The following is a 16,098-nucleotide window of genomic DNA, read 5'->3' on the forward strand; positions in this document are numbered from 1 at the left end:
CCAGGGAAGCCCTCCCCATATGTTTTTAAAAAATATTTATTTATTGTTTATTTTTAATTTATTTTTGGCTGTGTTGGGTCTTAGTTGTGGCACGCGGGATCTTTCGTTGCAGAGCGTGGGCTTCTCTCCAGTTGTGGTGTGCAGGTTGTTTTCCTCTTCTCTAGTTGTTGTGCACAGGCTCCAGGGTGTGTGGGCTATGTAGTTGTGGCATGCGGGTTCCAGAGCACATGGGCTCTGTAGTTTGCAGTATGCAGGCTCTCTAGTTGAGGCTCGTGAGCTCAGTAGTTGTGGCACGTGTGCTTAGTTCCCCGACAAGGGATCGAACCCGCGTCCCCTGCATTGTAAGGCGAATTCTTTATCACTGGACCACCAGGGAAGTCCCTGAATAGAACCATATTTTAACCTTGATATTTTCCATGATTTGTTCTGTAAAACTAGTCTCAGGGCTCTGAAACATTTTCTTCCCTGGCTACTTTCCAGGTATTTTTTATATAGTTGATATGCTGTAATATTGTATCCTGACTATTTTCATCTGTATCATAAGCAACATCAGAAATTTTGTAAGCATATTTCAAATAACAGCTAATTAGAAAATGTTATAGAATGTAAAATGCCACTCTAAGAGCCACAGAATGAATAAAAGATCTGGGAATAAACTTGGCAAGAAATATGGAAGGTCTGTATGAAGAAAAGGGGAGATAAATGAATGCCAAGTATTTGGAAAGAGGAATAATAATGAAATAAAGAAAAAGAAGAATAGATTGATGGTGGTAGGGAGGGAACTAGTCCTACCAAATTCAGGAATAGGCAGTGTAGTGATTTCCCTGGTGGCACAGTTGATAGGGCTTTGCACTCCCAGTGCAGGGGGCCTGAGTTTGATCCCTGGTCAGGGAACTAGATCCCATATGCATGCCCCAGCTAAGAGTTTGCATGCCACAACTAAGGAGCGTGCGAGCTGCAACTAGGACCCGGGGCAACCGAAAAAACAGGAATAGGCAGTGCGGTGGAACAGGAGAGTCAAGTATACATGAGGAGAATTTAGTATATAATGGAGGAGGCATTTCAGATAAGGTGGATTATTTAATAAATGGTTGATGGAACAACTTGGTAGCCATCTGGAAACTTCAGTTCTTACCTAACTGCTTGTATCTAAATTAATTTAGAAGCCATAGATTCTAAAACTAATACATTTTGCCTTATATGAATAAAGAGCTTCTGCGTAGCAGCAAAATGTAAACATTGAAACTGGGAGAAAATATTTTCCACACTTATAAACAGCCAATTTTCTATGTAAGTAAAACACCCCCGTAAATCATTTCGAAAAAAAGCCCAGAGGAAAAATGGGCAAAATAGGAGAAGAAATTTCACAGAAAAAGAAATATACAGCCTTAAATCTTTTTTCAAATGTTTTAACTTCACTCATAAAAAGAAATTAAAATGAAAACTAATGGTAGTTACTTCATTTTCAACTGTTAGATTGGCAGAGATCAAGGAGTTGGATAATACATTGTTTTGACATGGGTCACCAAGGTTTTGACGTGGATCACCAAGGGTCACCAAGGTCATATTCCCACCAAGGTTCTCTTCTATAGTATAAATTGCAACAGCCCCTATAAAGAAAGCTTTGTAATAATCAAATTCTAAATTTATACTGTTACAATTTCACTTGCACAAGTTTTTCCTGATACACAGTCATTTAATCACAAAGGTAATAATAATAATAAAGAAAACCGAGATGCGGAAGAAAGTTTGTGGTACTTTTACCGTGTGTGTACCTGTGTACATTAGAACATCTCTGAAAGAATATAATATGTAAGATATTGGAAATAGTGATTACTTCTGGGTAGAGAGGGAGAGGACAAGGTAGAGAAGGATGGGGATGAGGGAGACTTATTTTTCTAACATAAACTCATATTGTTAAATAATTGTCTTTAACATCAGCCTATATTACTTACTCATTTAAAAATAATTTGGTAGGGCTTCCCTGGTGGCGCAGTGGTTGAGATTCCGCCTGCTGATGCAGGGGACGCGGGTTTGTGCCCTGGTCCGGGAGGGTCCCACATGCCGCGGAGCGGCTGGGCCCGTGAGCCATGGCCGCTGAGCCTGCACGTCCGGAGCCTGTGCTCCGCAACGGGAGAGGCCACAACAGTGAGAAGCCCGCGTAACGCAAAAAAAAAAAAAAATAATAATAATAATAATTTGGTAGTAAATATTGTAAAATATTCTTAAACTAAAATATGATAACCATTGGACTTCCCTGGTGGCACAGTGGTTAAGAATACACCTGCCAATGCAGGGGACACAGGTTTGAGCCCTGGTCCCGGAAGATCCCACATGCCACGGAGCAACTAAGCTCGTGTACCACAGCTACTGAGCCTGTGCTCTAGAGCCTGTGAGCCACAACTACTGAGCCTCTGTTCTTTAACTACTGAAGCCCGTGCTCCGCAACAAGAGAAGGCACCACAAGGAGAAGCCTGCACACCGCAGTGAAGAGTAGCCCCTGCCTGCTCACTGCAACTAGAGAAAGCCTGCACGCAGCAGTGAAGACCCGACGCAGCCAAAAAAAAAGAAAGAAAATCTAAAAAAAAAGAACTTAAAAAATTAAAAACAATAAAGTGTGATAACCATTATTTGTCTTTTGAAAATACAGTCCTCTAGACTCTCTTAATATTATTTAAAGTACCTGATTTTAATATCCCATTATAGGAGATAGTAGTATCCTTCATTTAACCAACTGTCAAACAGATAGTATTTCAAATCATATAAGTAGTATAAGATTAGACCAAAATGTTACTATTATTCAAATGTTACTATTATTCTGAGGAAATATTTTGTTTTCCATAACATTTTATTTTCTAGTTTAGCCATGTTCCATGCAGCTCCATGAAGTGCTGTATTTGTGTCACATTTGAAAAATAACAGCTTTGGGAGCTCCCTGGCGGTCCAGTGGTTAGGACTTGGTGCTTTCACTGCCGTGGGCTGGGTTCAGTCCCTGTTTGGGGAACTAAGATCCCACAAGCCGCGTGGCGTGGCCAAAAAATAAAAGTAAAATAACAGCATTATTAAGATGAATTCACATGCCATACAACTTGCCTATTTAAAGTCGTCTTAAGTATAGTCACAGAGTTGTGCAGCCATTACCACAATTAATTTTGGAACATTTTAGTAACCCCCCAAAGACCTGTTCCGTTTACAGTCACTTCTCATTCCTTCCTAAGCTTCCCAGCCCTGAGCAACCACAAATCTACTTTATTTCTCTATGAATTTGCATATTATGGACATTTCATATAAGTGGAATCAAACAGTATGTGCTCTTTTGTGATTGGCTTATTTCACTTAGCATGTTTTCAAGGTTCGTCCACATTATAGTATGTATCAATACTTTGCTCCCTTTTATGGCTGAATTATATTCTGTTATTATTGATATTTCACATTTTGCTTATTTGTCAGTTGATGGACATTCGAATTGTTTCCATTTTTGGGTTATTGTTGATAATGCTGCTGTGAACATTTGTGTACAAGTTTTTATGTGGGATATATGTTTTCATTTCTGTTGGGTATATACCTAGGAGTGGAATTGCTGGATCATATGGTATATTTAATTTTTTTTTTTTTTTTTTTTGCGGTACGCGGGCCTCTCACTGTTGTGGCCTCTCCCGTTGCGGAACACAGGCTCCAGACGCGCACGCTCAGTGACCGTGGCTCACGGGCCTAGCTGCTCCGTGGCATGTGGGATCTTCTCAGACCGGGGCACGAACCCGTGTCCCCTGCATCAGCAGGCGGACTTTCAACCACTGCGCCACCAGGGAAGCCCTCTGTTTAATTTTTTGAGAAAATGCCAGTGTTTTCCAAAGTTCCTGTAGCATTTTACATTCCCACCAACAGTGTATGAGAGTTTTGATTTCTCTACATGCTTGTCAATGCTTTTATTATGTCTTTTTGATTATAGCTGTCCTAGTGGGTGTGAAGTGATGTCTCACTGAGGCTTTGATTTACATTTCCCTGATGACTAAGGATATTGAGCATCTTTTCATATGCTTATTGGTACAAACTTGTTTTGTGCCTTTCCTAAAAATTATAAATATCTACTGCAGATGCATATCTCATTAATAGGTGTTTTGTGTTCAATGAATTTGCGTGTATAGATTTCACCACCTAGAAGTTCATTTTAGGAGCCCATCTAGTCATGTTAAGTTGGACATTTTAGCCACTGCGAGAAATGTGACCTAGTAGGGCCTTATTGAGTCACTATGTATAGTGATTCTCCTGATAATGTCTTTTCAAAGTCCATGTATTATTTTTGTTGCAGTATTTCACTGGCCTTGAATGTGGACATAAGTTTTGTATGCAGTGCTGGAGCGAATATTTAACTACCAAAATAATGGAAGAAGGCATGGGACAGGTAAAAATGCTAATTTGTTTCTGAGTTTTTCTAGAATTTCTTATAGTGTTTAGACCCTTACACAAATATAAACAGGTGAAGCATTCTGGGTTGTGAATTGCATGTGGACTTTTTTTCTAGATTAAAACAACTAAAAGATAATTGAGACTTTTTTCTATTTACAATGAGGCATTCCAGTTAAAGATCCAGTCCAGGTAATATTTTCTCAGCAGGCATTAACATTTGTATTTATCAGGCTAAACTTGTTGAGAATTTTTGTCATATCTCTTGCTTTTGCCAGTCAAGTTTTATATTGAAAAACCAGTTGTTTGGGTTAGCAGTTTTACTTACTTTATGGTGATACACATACACACATACGTTTCCTTTAATAGAAGGGGAGTGATTAAGGTCCTATAAATGTTAAGGTATCCTCAGAACCTAGCAAAGTTCCTGGCAATGGTAAACATTCAGTAAATATTTGTTGAATGAAGACATAGTTTAAATTTTGATCTTTTTCAGACTATTTCGTGTCCTGCACATGGTTGTGATATCTTAGTGGATGACAACACAGTTATGTAAGTACTTTTGATAGATTCTGCATGTTGAATATTGATTAGTTGGTTAAACCAAATTAATTTTCGCTCAACACCATAGAGGAGGTGAAATTTTTCGAGTCTGAGGAGACTTTCTAATCTATATTCCTTTGTAGTACACAAGCCTGTTTGTAACCTGGTTAAACGCCCAGTCAGTATTCTGGTAAAGTTGGCAATACATGATAGCTAGATTTCAGTAAACCTTGTAGTTGGAGAATAGGATATGTCAGTGTGTCAGTTGATGTCCTCTGGGAAGCTGATGCCAGGACAAAGTTAAAAGGGAAGGTGATTTATTGTGGGATAGCATCTATGTAGGATAAAGAGGAGGAGGAGCACTAGACAGACCATGATACAGTTCTGACACTTGTTAAATGAGAGAAAGAAGGAAGGAGGATTCAGTAGGAAGAGACTCAGACTATGTTGCAGCTGTGAGAGTCTCTGTCAGCCCTGTGGGGAACTCCAGTGCATATAGGTTTCCCACAGAGGAATACCTCAGTAAGCAGAAATGGCCAGGCCCTGGTACCATTGTCATGCTCAGTCTCTCACTGGGAGTTAACCAGGGGGAATGTGGCCTCAGCTGGAACACTGCCACTGGATCCCAAAGACACTGCAGCTGGAGGCTGTTGGCTATCTACTGGCCTTGTGAAAGGTTCCCTTTTGAAGTAGAGAAAGAAACTTGAAGAAACAAGCATAGTTAGCTCCTGTACATGGGGTAAAATCCCAGGTTGTTTAATTCCTGAGTCAGTGCTGTTTTCATGACCTCAGGCTACCTAACTGATTTCAGTCTAGGAAGATAAACATATCAAGGGCCTGTATGATCCACAGTCAAATTGTGTAATTAGCCCTGGATAATTGCCTATATAAAGGTATGTCTGTGTTTAAGCACTGGGATTTGAAGGTAATAAAAGTAAAAGCAGCCTTGTGCTTTAGTGAGCAAATTTCTTAATCTAATGAAGCCATAAATTGACTTAACCAGTACAGTTTATAAAGCCACTGATTCCACTTTGTTAATCCTAACCTACTTTGGTTTACTAAAATATATTTACTGTTGTTGTCAGCTTGTGTTAATACTGTTTCTTTCAGTAAATCTTATTTCCATTATTGTTTTAAGCGAACAAACATAAACACGTATCATCTTAAAGTACCGCCATCCTTGCAGCCTTCTTTATCTTGTCCGCTGATACTTTAATTCTTTGTATTCTTTTTTCATCAGTACATTTCATCAGCATAGGTCACTGTATCTTTTCATTCATTCCACAAACATTTACTGGGAACCTACTCATTAGCACATATACACAGGAGAACAACAAAAAAAATTACGATACATTTCCTTTCTCCAAGAGGTTCATAATAATAAATAAATAAAATGCATAGTTTAAGTTTTATATATAAATGTATATATAAAGTACATTTACAAAGAAGCAAATTACTCTATCTGAAGAATTTAGGGAAGCTTTACTTAGGGAGTAATATCAAAGAGTAAAATTTTGGGTTGAGGGTAATATTAAAGAAGGGATGCCAATATTTTTTAAATAGTCCATGAACTTCTCTGTTATGTATTCTGTAGTAGCTAGAGCACAGAGTAGCAGATTACTAGAGATGAGGATGAAAAGAGTTTGACAGTTTATGATGAGTTTCATCAAAGAAGGTTATTAGGACTGATAATAAGAAAGAATTTGGTAATATCTAATATGAGTGAGCATATAGTACAATGGGGAGTATACTGTTGGAACCTTTTTGTAATGCAGTTTGGTGATTTCTACAAATGTATATGCTCTTTGGCTTTTTGTTTAATAGTTTCATCACTTTGAATATGTCATTGTATTGTCTTCTTACCTCCATTGTTTCTGATAAGTCAGCTATTAATTATATTTTTGTCCCCTGTTTGCTGCTTTCAAGATTTGCTGTGTCTTTGGCTTAAAACAGTTTTGACTATGATATATCTAGATGTGGTTCTCCTTGTGTTTATCATCTTTGGGGCTTCTTCAGCTCTTTGGATGTGCATGCTGGTGCACATCCACATTTTACCTTAAATAGTTGTATGCTATATCTTCCATATTCTTTCTTTTAAATAAATAATTTCTTTCTTTTAGAATTTAAAAGGTTAATTAAATGAGAGAATGTGCAGTTTTTCATGTTTAATCTTAAGATCTGGACTTCTCTGGTGGCACACTGGTTAAGAATCTGCCTGCCAATGCAGGGGACATGGGTTTGAGCCCTTGTCCTGGAAGATACCACATGCCGCAGAGCAGCTAAGCTCTTGCGCCACAGCTACTGAGCCTGCGCTCTAGAGCCTATGAACCACAACTACAGAGCCTGCGTGCCACAGCTACTGAAGCCCTCACGCCTAGAGCCTGTGCTCCACAATAAGAGAAGCCACCACAATGAGAAGCCCGCGCACCACAATGAAGAGTAGCCCCCGCTCACTGCAACTAGAGAAAGCCTGCGTGCAGCAACGAAGACCCAACATAACCAAAAATAAATAATAAATAAATAAATTTATTTTTAAAAAATCTTAAGATCCATAACTGAAATACGCTTCTTTTTTTCTTAGTATGAGAGACACTGAATCCTTCCCAGTGATGGATTATCAGTTTTTTTAAACATTTCCAAGTTGATAGATTTTAAGAATGGTTTCTTGTTTTAATTCGAATTAAACTCATTTGGAACTTGAAACTGAAACGTGATTCTTCCTGAAGACATATTACCCTTTAGGCCTCTCAATTTGAAGCTAGCTTTTTTTCCCCTGTGCATTTTATGGTCCAGAGGTAAAGCCATTGTTCCCCTTGGTCCCAAATGCTGTTTTCAGACCGTTGCGCTTCTTCAGTTTGGACTCCATAAATCCTTAGAGTCTTGTGGTCCAGCTGTACCCTGGTCCTTTGTGCCTTTCTCTGCTTGACACCTCGGTCTGTCCCATTTAATTGTCTGTAGTGCTGTCACCTCACGCACAGTCTTTTCTTTCTCCCAAGGCTTGCTGTCATCCAGTGTGGTTTCAGTGTCCATATGTGTAGTTCATTCTGCACCCTAGCCCTGTAGTTCTACAAGTGGAGTCCCCCGACCAGCAGCATCAGCATGGAGCTTGTTAAGAGAATGCGTATTCTCAGGCCCAGCTCCAGACTTACTGAATCAGAAACTCTTTGGACAGGGCCCAGCAATATGAACGACAGGCTGTCTTAGTATGCTTCTGCTGCATACTTAGGTTCGAAAACTCTTGCCATAGCCTTTCGTTTCTGTGATCTACTCATTTCCAGGAAAATCCCCTTCACCGTAGCCGTGTACTCCTAAGGCCACCACTCTAGGCCTACTCTAGTTGTACTCTTACTTTACAAAATCATGTTTATCTGCCTCTTCCTAAAAGAGTGCTCCTCGGGGTTCTGTCTATCCCACTATTCTCACTTTATGCACTTTATACACTTTCCCTAGGCATACATTGGAAGTTCCCAATTTAAAAAAAAAATTAATTTTATTAATTTTTTTTGGCTGCATTGGGTCTTCGTTGCTCTGTGCGGGCTTTCTGTAGTTGCAGTAAGCAGGGGCTACTTTTTGCGGCGCACGGGCTTCTCATTGCAGTGGCTTCTCTTGCGTGCAGAGCACAGGCTCTGGGCGTGGGCTTCAGTAGTTGTGGCATGCAGACTCAGTAGTCGTGGCTCACGGGCTGTAGAGCACAGGCTCAGTATTTGTGGCACATGGGCTCAGTTGCTCCATCGCATGTGGGATCTTCCCGGACCAGGGCTCAAACCTGTGTCCCCTGCATTGGCAGGCAGATTCTTAACCACTGTGCCACCAGGGAAGCCCCGGAAATTCCCAAATTTATATCTCCAGATTAACACTCTCATTTGAGCTTGGGACCCATATACCCTAGTGCCTGTCAGGCATCTTCATTTGTACATTCCTCTGGCTTTATCTTGTCCAGCCCTCCTACTACCTTTACCACCACCAGACTCATTCTTCTTGCTTCTCAGTATCAAATAATGGCATCACTTGGTGTTAAAGATTTGCCTGAATGAGAAACCTTGGTGATATCCCTGATTCACTTTTCTCCTGCATTTTTCAGTCATCCTTGCACGAAATTCTATAAATTCCACATCCTAATTACCCTTAAATCCATCCATTTCTCTCTGTTTCTACTGCCATTAACCTGATTCACGCCATCGTCTTGTCTTAGCTGGGAATCTGCAACTGGCTCCTAAGTGATTCCCTTATACACAGTGTTACCACCTTCCAGTTCTTCTTCACAAATGGCTTTCATTGTCCTATATTGCTTACCTATGCAACTTCATCTTTTGCCTCACCTTTTCTCACATTATTCTAGCTACGTAGAGCTTGGTTTCTTGAAAGTACTGTGCATTTTATTTGCATTTGGTTTGGTGGGATTTTTTTAACTTTTTTTTTCTACTGTCTCTTGACTTTGTTTCTTACAAGCAGTACTCGCTTTCTGTTTTACTCTCCAGTTCTCTTAATCTACTCATCATCTTAGTCATTCTTAACACCTCAGTTTAACTCACTTTCATTTTGGTTTGGATAGACATCCTATGTGTTCCTTAGCTCCTCCATATTTCCCTTACCCTGCACTTTTGTAATTGCCTATATCCTTGTCTGTATTCTTTCTTAGGCTGTAAGTTGACCCCAGGTACCCTATTTATGTTGACTGAATTCTTTTCTTACTTCCATTCAGGATGTGTGACTCTAACCTTGGTAAAATACTACCCAGAAATTATTCACTGATCTTTCAGTGCTTCTTAGACTCACTTCTTAAGATTAGTGATTCATTGGATTCACCTTTTTACTCCTTCGCAACGTGTGTAATAGGCACGTGTCCTTGAATAAGTAACTGGAAATATATTATTCTCCCTGCTTTCATAAGCGTATGTTATCATTGCTAACTCCAGTGATTGATTTGTGCTGTGATACCATTAGGGCTATTTGGCTAAGTGGGGCTCCCCTTCTTTGATGCTTTCATGAGATTAATTAAAACTATTTATCTAAATTATTTATCACTTGAGACTGAATAAATGTTTGTCTCTTTCTGTTCATACTAGTAGTTGGTTAGTGGTTTGTGTTTTTTTTTTCTTTGGCTGCGCCGTGCAGCTTGTGGGATCTTAGTTCCCCGACCGGGGATTGGACCTGTGCCACGGTAGGGACAGCCTATAATCCTAACCACTAGGCCGCCAGGGAACTCACAGTAGGTTAGTTTTTTTATGTAGTTGTTTGGGGCCTAAATTTCTTTTTCTATGTATAGCTTCTCTAGTAATCTCAGGGATGATGAAGGTAAACTTGTGTCTGTTTAATCTTTTAAAGACCTGCAAGTAATGTATTTAGTCACACCTTGACTAATCATTGTTATCATTAACACATATCTGGAATTGTGATGTTCTGATTCAACATCCTGCAAGGTGTGTCTAAAAAATGGAGTGGTTTATTTTCATATATGGGGGTTTTTAGAAACAGATAAGCAGAGATGATGACAAACTCATTGCCACTCAGTTCTAGCAAAATTATTCCAGATGATTTTTTTTTAAAGCTTTAAGTGATACATAAGATTTTTTTAAAATGAACTAAAAATAGAGTTACCATATGGTTCAGCAATCCCACTCCTGGGCATACGTCCAGACAGAACTGTAATTCAAAAAGATACATGAACCCCTGTGTTCATAGCAGCACTATTTACAGTAGCCAAGACATGGAAGCAACCTCAATGTCCATCAACAGATGAATGGATAAGGAAGATGTGGTACATATATACAGTGGAGTACTACTCAGCCATAAAAAGGAATGAAATAATACCATTTCAAGCAACATGGATGGACCTAGAGATTATCATACTAAGTGAAGTAAGCCAGAAAGAGAAAGACAAATACCATATGATATCACTTATACGTAGAATCTAAAATATGACACAAATAAATTTACCAAAGAGAAACAGACTTAGAGAACAGACTTGTGGTTGCCAAGGGGAGGGGGCATGGGGGAGGGATGGATTGGGAGTCTGGGGTTAACAGATGCAAACTATTATGTATAGAATGGATAAACAACAAGGTCCTACTATATAACACAGGGAACTATATTCAATATCCTGTGATAAACTGTAATGGAAAGAATATAAAAAAGAATGTGTATATATATGTATAACTGAATCACTTTGCTCTACAGCAGAAATTAACACAACATTGTAAGTCAAGTATACTTCAATTATAAAAAAAGATTTTTTTTAAATGGATCTTAGGATCTTGGTATAGATATTCCATACCTCTATTGGCTAATTCTTCACTTGTCTGAAAAGGGCAGAAATGTTCTTTTAAAAATAGATGGTCTTAAATTAGATAATATAACTTAAAAGCTCTTCTTTGATAGTTATTTCCTGTTCCATCAACTTTAAGCAGTAAATCTTAACTACTTACTATGTAAGGTGAGGAAATTGCTGCCTCTGTGCTGTCATTCACCTTTAATCTCTTCTACCCCCTAATTTCTGTTAGATAACATAATTACTTTATATTGTCAACTTTATAGTTAAATCTATTCTGGAACAGTTTCTCTTATGTTTTGTCGGTAGGTTTAGTCACAAAATGGTAAGCCAGTGCTTTTATAATATTATAATTGTAAATATTACATAAAACCAAGTAATTGAATGGATCCAGAGCAAAGTAAATGTAGTCCTGTAAGTCTGTGCTGCTCCAAGAAGAAGGAATATTCCAAACATCCAAGTCAGATGATTATTTTTTTACATTCTATCACCTAGGCTTGTGAAGCTGTGTAGACCCTCAGATGGTTTGTACCATCTGAGGCAAGAGACAAACTGAACTTTGATATGTGTATTAATCACAGTATAGTAGAGCATCTCATCTTTTACAGTGGAAATACATCATTTTTATTTAATTGTAATCACTTCAATTTGCTGTGCATTGGTTTTTGTTTTTACTTTTTGAATTAAGTTCTAAAATAAATTCAATAAAGTGTGTAAAGTACATTTACTTTAGAAGTATGTTTTACTAACCACCCAGATCAAGGTACAGAATTTTTCCAGTACCCAGAATATTCATCCTTGTGACCCTTCCCAGGTGGTATCCATCTCACCCCCACTACCTATTCTGACTTCTGTCACCACTAGTTAATTTTACCTGTTTTTGAACCTCATTTAAATGGAATTATGTAGCATGTTCTTTTTCTGAGTGTGTATCGGCTTCAGTTAATGTAATGTGTTTCTTTGAGGTACGTGCATGTTGTTAAGTATATGTGTATGTTTTTAGGTTTGTTTTGTTTTTGCTATGTAGTATTTCATTCTCCTGATAATAGATACTTGGAGTTTTTTTGGTTTGTTGGTTTGGTTTTGACTACTGTGAAAAAACTACAAGGAATATTCCAGAAGTGTCTGGGTAGATATGTACTGATTTCTTTTGGGTATATACTGAAGAGTGAGATTTTTAGCCTTACAATAGATACTGCCAGAGTATCTATCTACTTTCCCAAAGTAGTTGTACCTCCACTTCTCCTAGTTATGTGTGACTGCTCTAGTCCTTGTTCACACTTGTATCACTAGTCTTTTCTAATTTTAGCCATTTTGGTGGGTATGTAGGGATATCTCATGGTGGTTTTAATTTGCATTTCCTTGGTGGGTAATGATGTCAGACACCTTTCCTTGGATATCCCTTTTTACGAAGTGCCCATTCAAGTCACTTTCTCATTATTAAAATTTTGTTATTTTGTCTATTTGTTAATTACTTTCTAAGAATTCTTAAAATATTCCGATATGAGTCTTTTGTTAGATATATGTATTACAACTATTTTCCCCAATGTGTGGCTTACCTTTTTTCTCTCTGAATGATTTTTGGTGAACAAAAGTTTTTATTTTAATGGCATCTAATTCCTCATTTTCCCTCATTTATGATTATTGCTACTTACTAAATCTTTGCTTACCCCAAGGTTGTATTTAAGGCAGTCTACAGAGAGTTTATGGAGAATGCTTTGAAAACATGTGACTTTAAAGTTGTATGTCTCATAGTGGAGTAAATTAATGCTCCCCCCCCCCATCATTTCTCTGCGATGAAACAGAAAAGCACTACTTCCGTATTCTAAGTAGGAAATTTATCACAAATGTATAGAATACTGTCAGTTTTAAAATATATGCTTAAGGGATCAGAACTCAAGTTCACACTGAAAATAATTTCCTCGTCTCATTGAAATGCAAAATGAAATAATTTGTCAAGCTTTGCTAATTAATAAGGTAAAGTGTATATAGATAGGGATTAAATTACTGATAATTATTAAACTTTAAAAAATGTTTTTGAACTATAAATGTAAAGTTACAGATTGAAGGGAAGCAGAGAAGGGTGTTGGAGGGCTGCTTGAAGCTGATTGTGTCAGGCCTAATAGGCCATTAAGGTTTTTGGCTTTTATTCTAAGATAGAGCCATGAGAGGATTTTGAGCAGAGGAATGACTTGGTCATAGAGGATTGCTCTGACTGCTCGTATTAAAAAGAGACTAGGGCTTCCCTGGTGGCAGTGGTTGAGAGTCCGCCTGCCGATGCAGGGGACACGGGTTTGTGCCCTGGTCCGGGAAGATCCCACATGCCGCAGAGCAGCTGGGCCCGTGAGCCATGGCCGCTGAGCCTGCGCATCCGGAGCCTGTGCTCCGCAACGGGAGAGGCCACAACAGTGAGAGGCCCGCGTACCGCAAAAAAAAAAAAAAAAAAGACTAAGTGGGAGCAAGGAGATGGCGAGACTATTAAAACAGACCAGAAGAGAAATGATGTTGGTTTGATACAGGACTGTAGCCGAGGAGGTAGTGAGAAATGGTTGGATTTTGGGTGTGTTTTCAAGGTAGAGTTAGAGTCAGACTCTGATAAAAGAAGGAGATGAGCCAGAGATGATTGTAAGATCATTTTGACCTTTGATTGTGATTACATGAATTCAGATGATAGTATATGTTACATTTCTTTTTAATGACCAGAAATTTGAGCAGAGATTTTTTATAAAGTTGTTAATCATCACATTGTCATAATCCTACAACCCGAAAAGCCCACTAGTAGGGGAAGATGGAATATAATAACAGCTTTTAAAAAGATTTATGAATTATTTTAATACATTGGAAAATGCCTATAATGTTAGTTTTAAAAAACTAAGATATAAAATAATATGTAGTAAATTTTCTATTTAAAATTATATATCATACATTTACAGAAAAAAGAGGAAAGAGTCTAGATTCATAAAAATCTTGAGTGATTATTCCTCCTGAGCAATAGGGTTAAAGGTGATTTTTATTTCATTCTTTATACTTACCTATAATTGGTTTGTCAGGGGGAGAAAAAACCCTTTTCAAAGAAAAATATTTCATCATTAGTCCTAAATTGAAGCATAATATTGTTGACTTACTCAGGGTGCTATATAAGTATAAGGCATATAAATATTATATGTTTAGTGTAAGTATACTAAAGTACTTGGCATACTTAAAAAAAAAAACCCTGTGTTTAAAGTTACCTGGTTTCAAAGCACAGCTCTCCAGTTATCTCATTTGTAAAAGCGTAGAATTATCCCAAAACTCAAGGGCGTTTAAATGCTTTTGAACGTGTGCTCAGAATGTATATATAGATGGCATTCAGTAAAAGTCATTTTTTTTTTTACCTTGATAAAGAGCTGCCTTCTATGGTGAGAATTGGCATAATAGCTATTTTCATCATAAGTGATGGCAGCAGGACCTTGTGAAGATAATTAGCTTATTAACGGCCAGGTTGACACTTGCCTTCTTGAGAATGCTTATTCTCAAAAATGGGAGATCACTTTCTTTTTCTTCCCTGTCACGAACTTAAGGCTTAGTCAGCTTGGCCTAATAGCTATGGCTGACCTTTATTCTCGCCAGTTATGCTTAGGCTAGAATCATCTATAAGAAATCATTAGGGTTTGTCACATCAGAGCAGCATTATTGGTAATAGAAGGAGTAAGATGTATTTGGAAATCAGGGATTCTGACTTTGAGTCTGTTTCTTAATTATTTTTTAATTGATGTGAATTTCATATAACAATATTCACCATTTTGACTAGTTTAAAGTATACAATTCAGTGTAGCAAAAGAAATCCCATATCCACTAAGCAGTCAGTCCTCACTCCCTCCTCCCCTTAGACCCTGACAACCACTCATCAGTTTTCTGTCTGTATGGATTTGCTTATTCTGGACATTTCATTAAAATGGAGTCATACAGTATGTGATCTTTTGTGTCTGACTTCTGTCACTTAACATAATGTTTTCAAGGTTCATCCATGTGGTAGCATGTATAAGGATGCCATTCCTTTTTATGGCTAAATAATATTCCATTATATGGATATTTCATATTTCTCCATTCATCAATTCTTGGACATTTGAGTTATTTATACTTTTTGTGGAAACGTTTGTGTTATTATTTGAACATTTGTGTGCAAGACTTTTATTGAACACATGTTTTTGATTCCTTGGAGTGAAATTGCTGGGTCATATGGTAATTCTGTGTTTAACTTTTTGAGGAACTGCCAAGTGCACTAATCATTTTTATACCTCATTTTCAACATCTGCAAGATGTGGAGGTTTAGTCATTTAAAAAATCCTTATTAAACACTTACCACAGACCAGGCAGTGTACTGGACATAAGAGATCTTTTCATGGAGCTTATTGTTTGGTTGGGGATAGGGAAACAGGAAGGCAGATATTAAACAAATGATTATACAGATAGCTGTCTAATGAAAATTAAGACACATTCTATAAAGGAGAGGTGTATAATGTGCCATAGGAACTAAGGTAAAGGTGGTCTGTGTCTAGACTGGTATGGTGAATTGTCAGAAAAGGCCTCCATGAGTATCAATACATCTTAGCTGAGTGAAATAAAATAATAATAATAATAGCAACTTCATCTTATATTTATTGAGTGCTTACTATTTGCCAGGCACTATTCTAGTCGGCCAGCTCTATTTCTTCTCTCCATCTTACAGATTAGTAAATTGAAAAATGGAAAAGTCAAAGAACTTACCCTCAGTTCATAGCTAGTACGTTGTGAAGCCAGTATTCTAACCTAGGTTGTCCCGCCTCAGCCCCACTATGATAATCTTTTGTTTCCTTTCCAAGGGAGGTGGCCCCAAGCAAAAGCCTCTGAGGAAGGGTGGTGCA

At 37.9% G+C, this 16,098-nt stretch overlaps 2 protein-coding genes across 2 annotated transcripts in view; both read left to right on the forward strand.

The window, feature by feature from the left end:
• Positions 1 to 16,098, forward strand: part of BBS4 (Bardet-Biedl syndrome 4) — a 426,848-nt gene that overhangs the window by 312,028 nt on the left and 98,722 nt on the right. The window lies entirely within an intron of this gene.
• ARIH1 (ariadne RBR E3 ubiquitin protein ligase 1) overlaps positions 1 to 16,098 on the forward strand; it is a 121,776-nt gene that overhangs the window by 75,110 nt on the left and 30,568 nt on the right. Inside the window, exons 4-5 of the mRNA XM_081228016.1 lie at positions 4,310 to 4,402; positions 4,901 to 4,956. Coding sequence (XP_081084142.1) covers positions 4,310 to 4,402; positions 4,901 to 4,956 — 149 coding nt within the window. The remainder of the gene's footprint in view (positions 1 to 4,309; positions 4,403 to 4,900; positions 4,957 to 16,098) is intronic.

Source organism: Mesoplodon bidens (assembly GCF_964165515.1).
Source record: "Mesoplodon bidens genome assembly, chromosome: 3".
In the NCBI taxonomy this organism is placed as follows: domain Eukaryota; kingdom Metazoa; phylum Chordata; class Mammalia; order Artiodactyla; family Ziphiidae; genus Mesoplodon; species Mesoplodon bidens.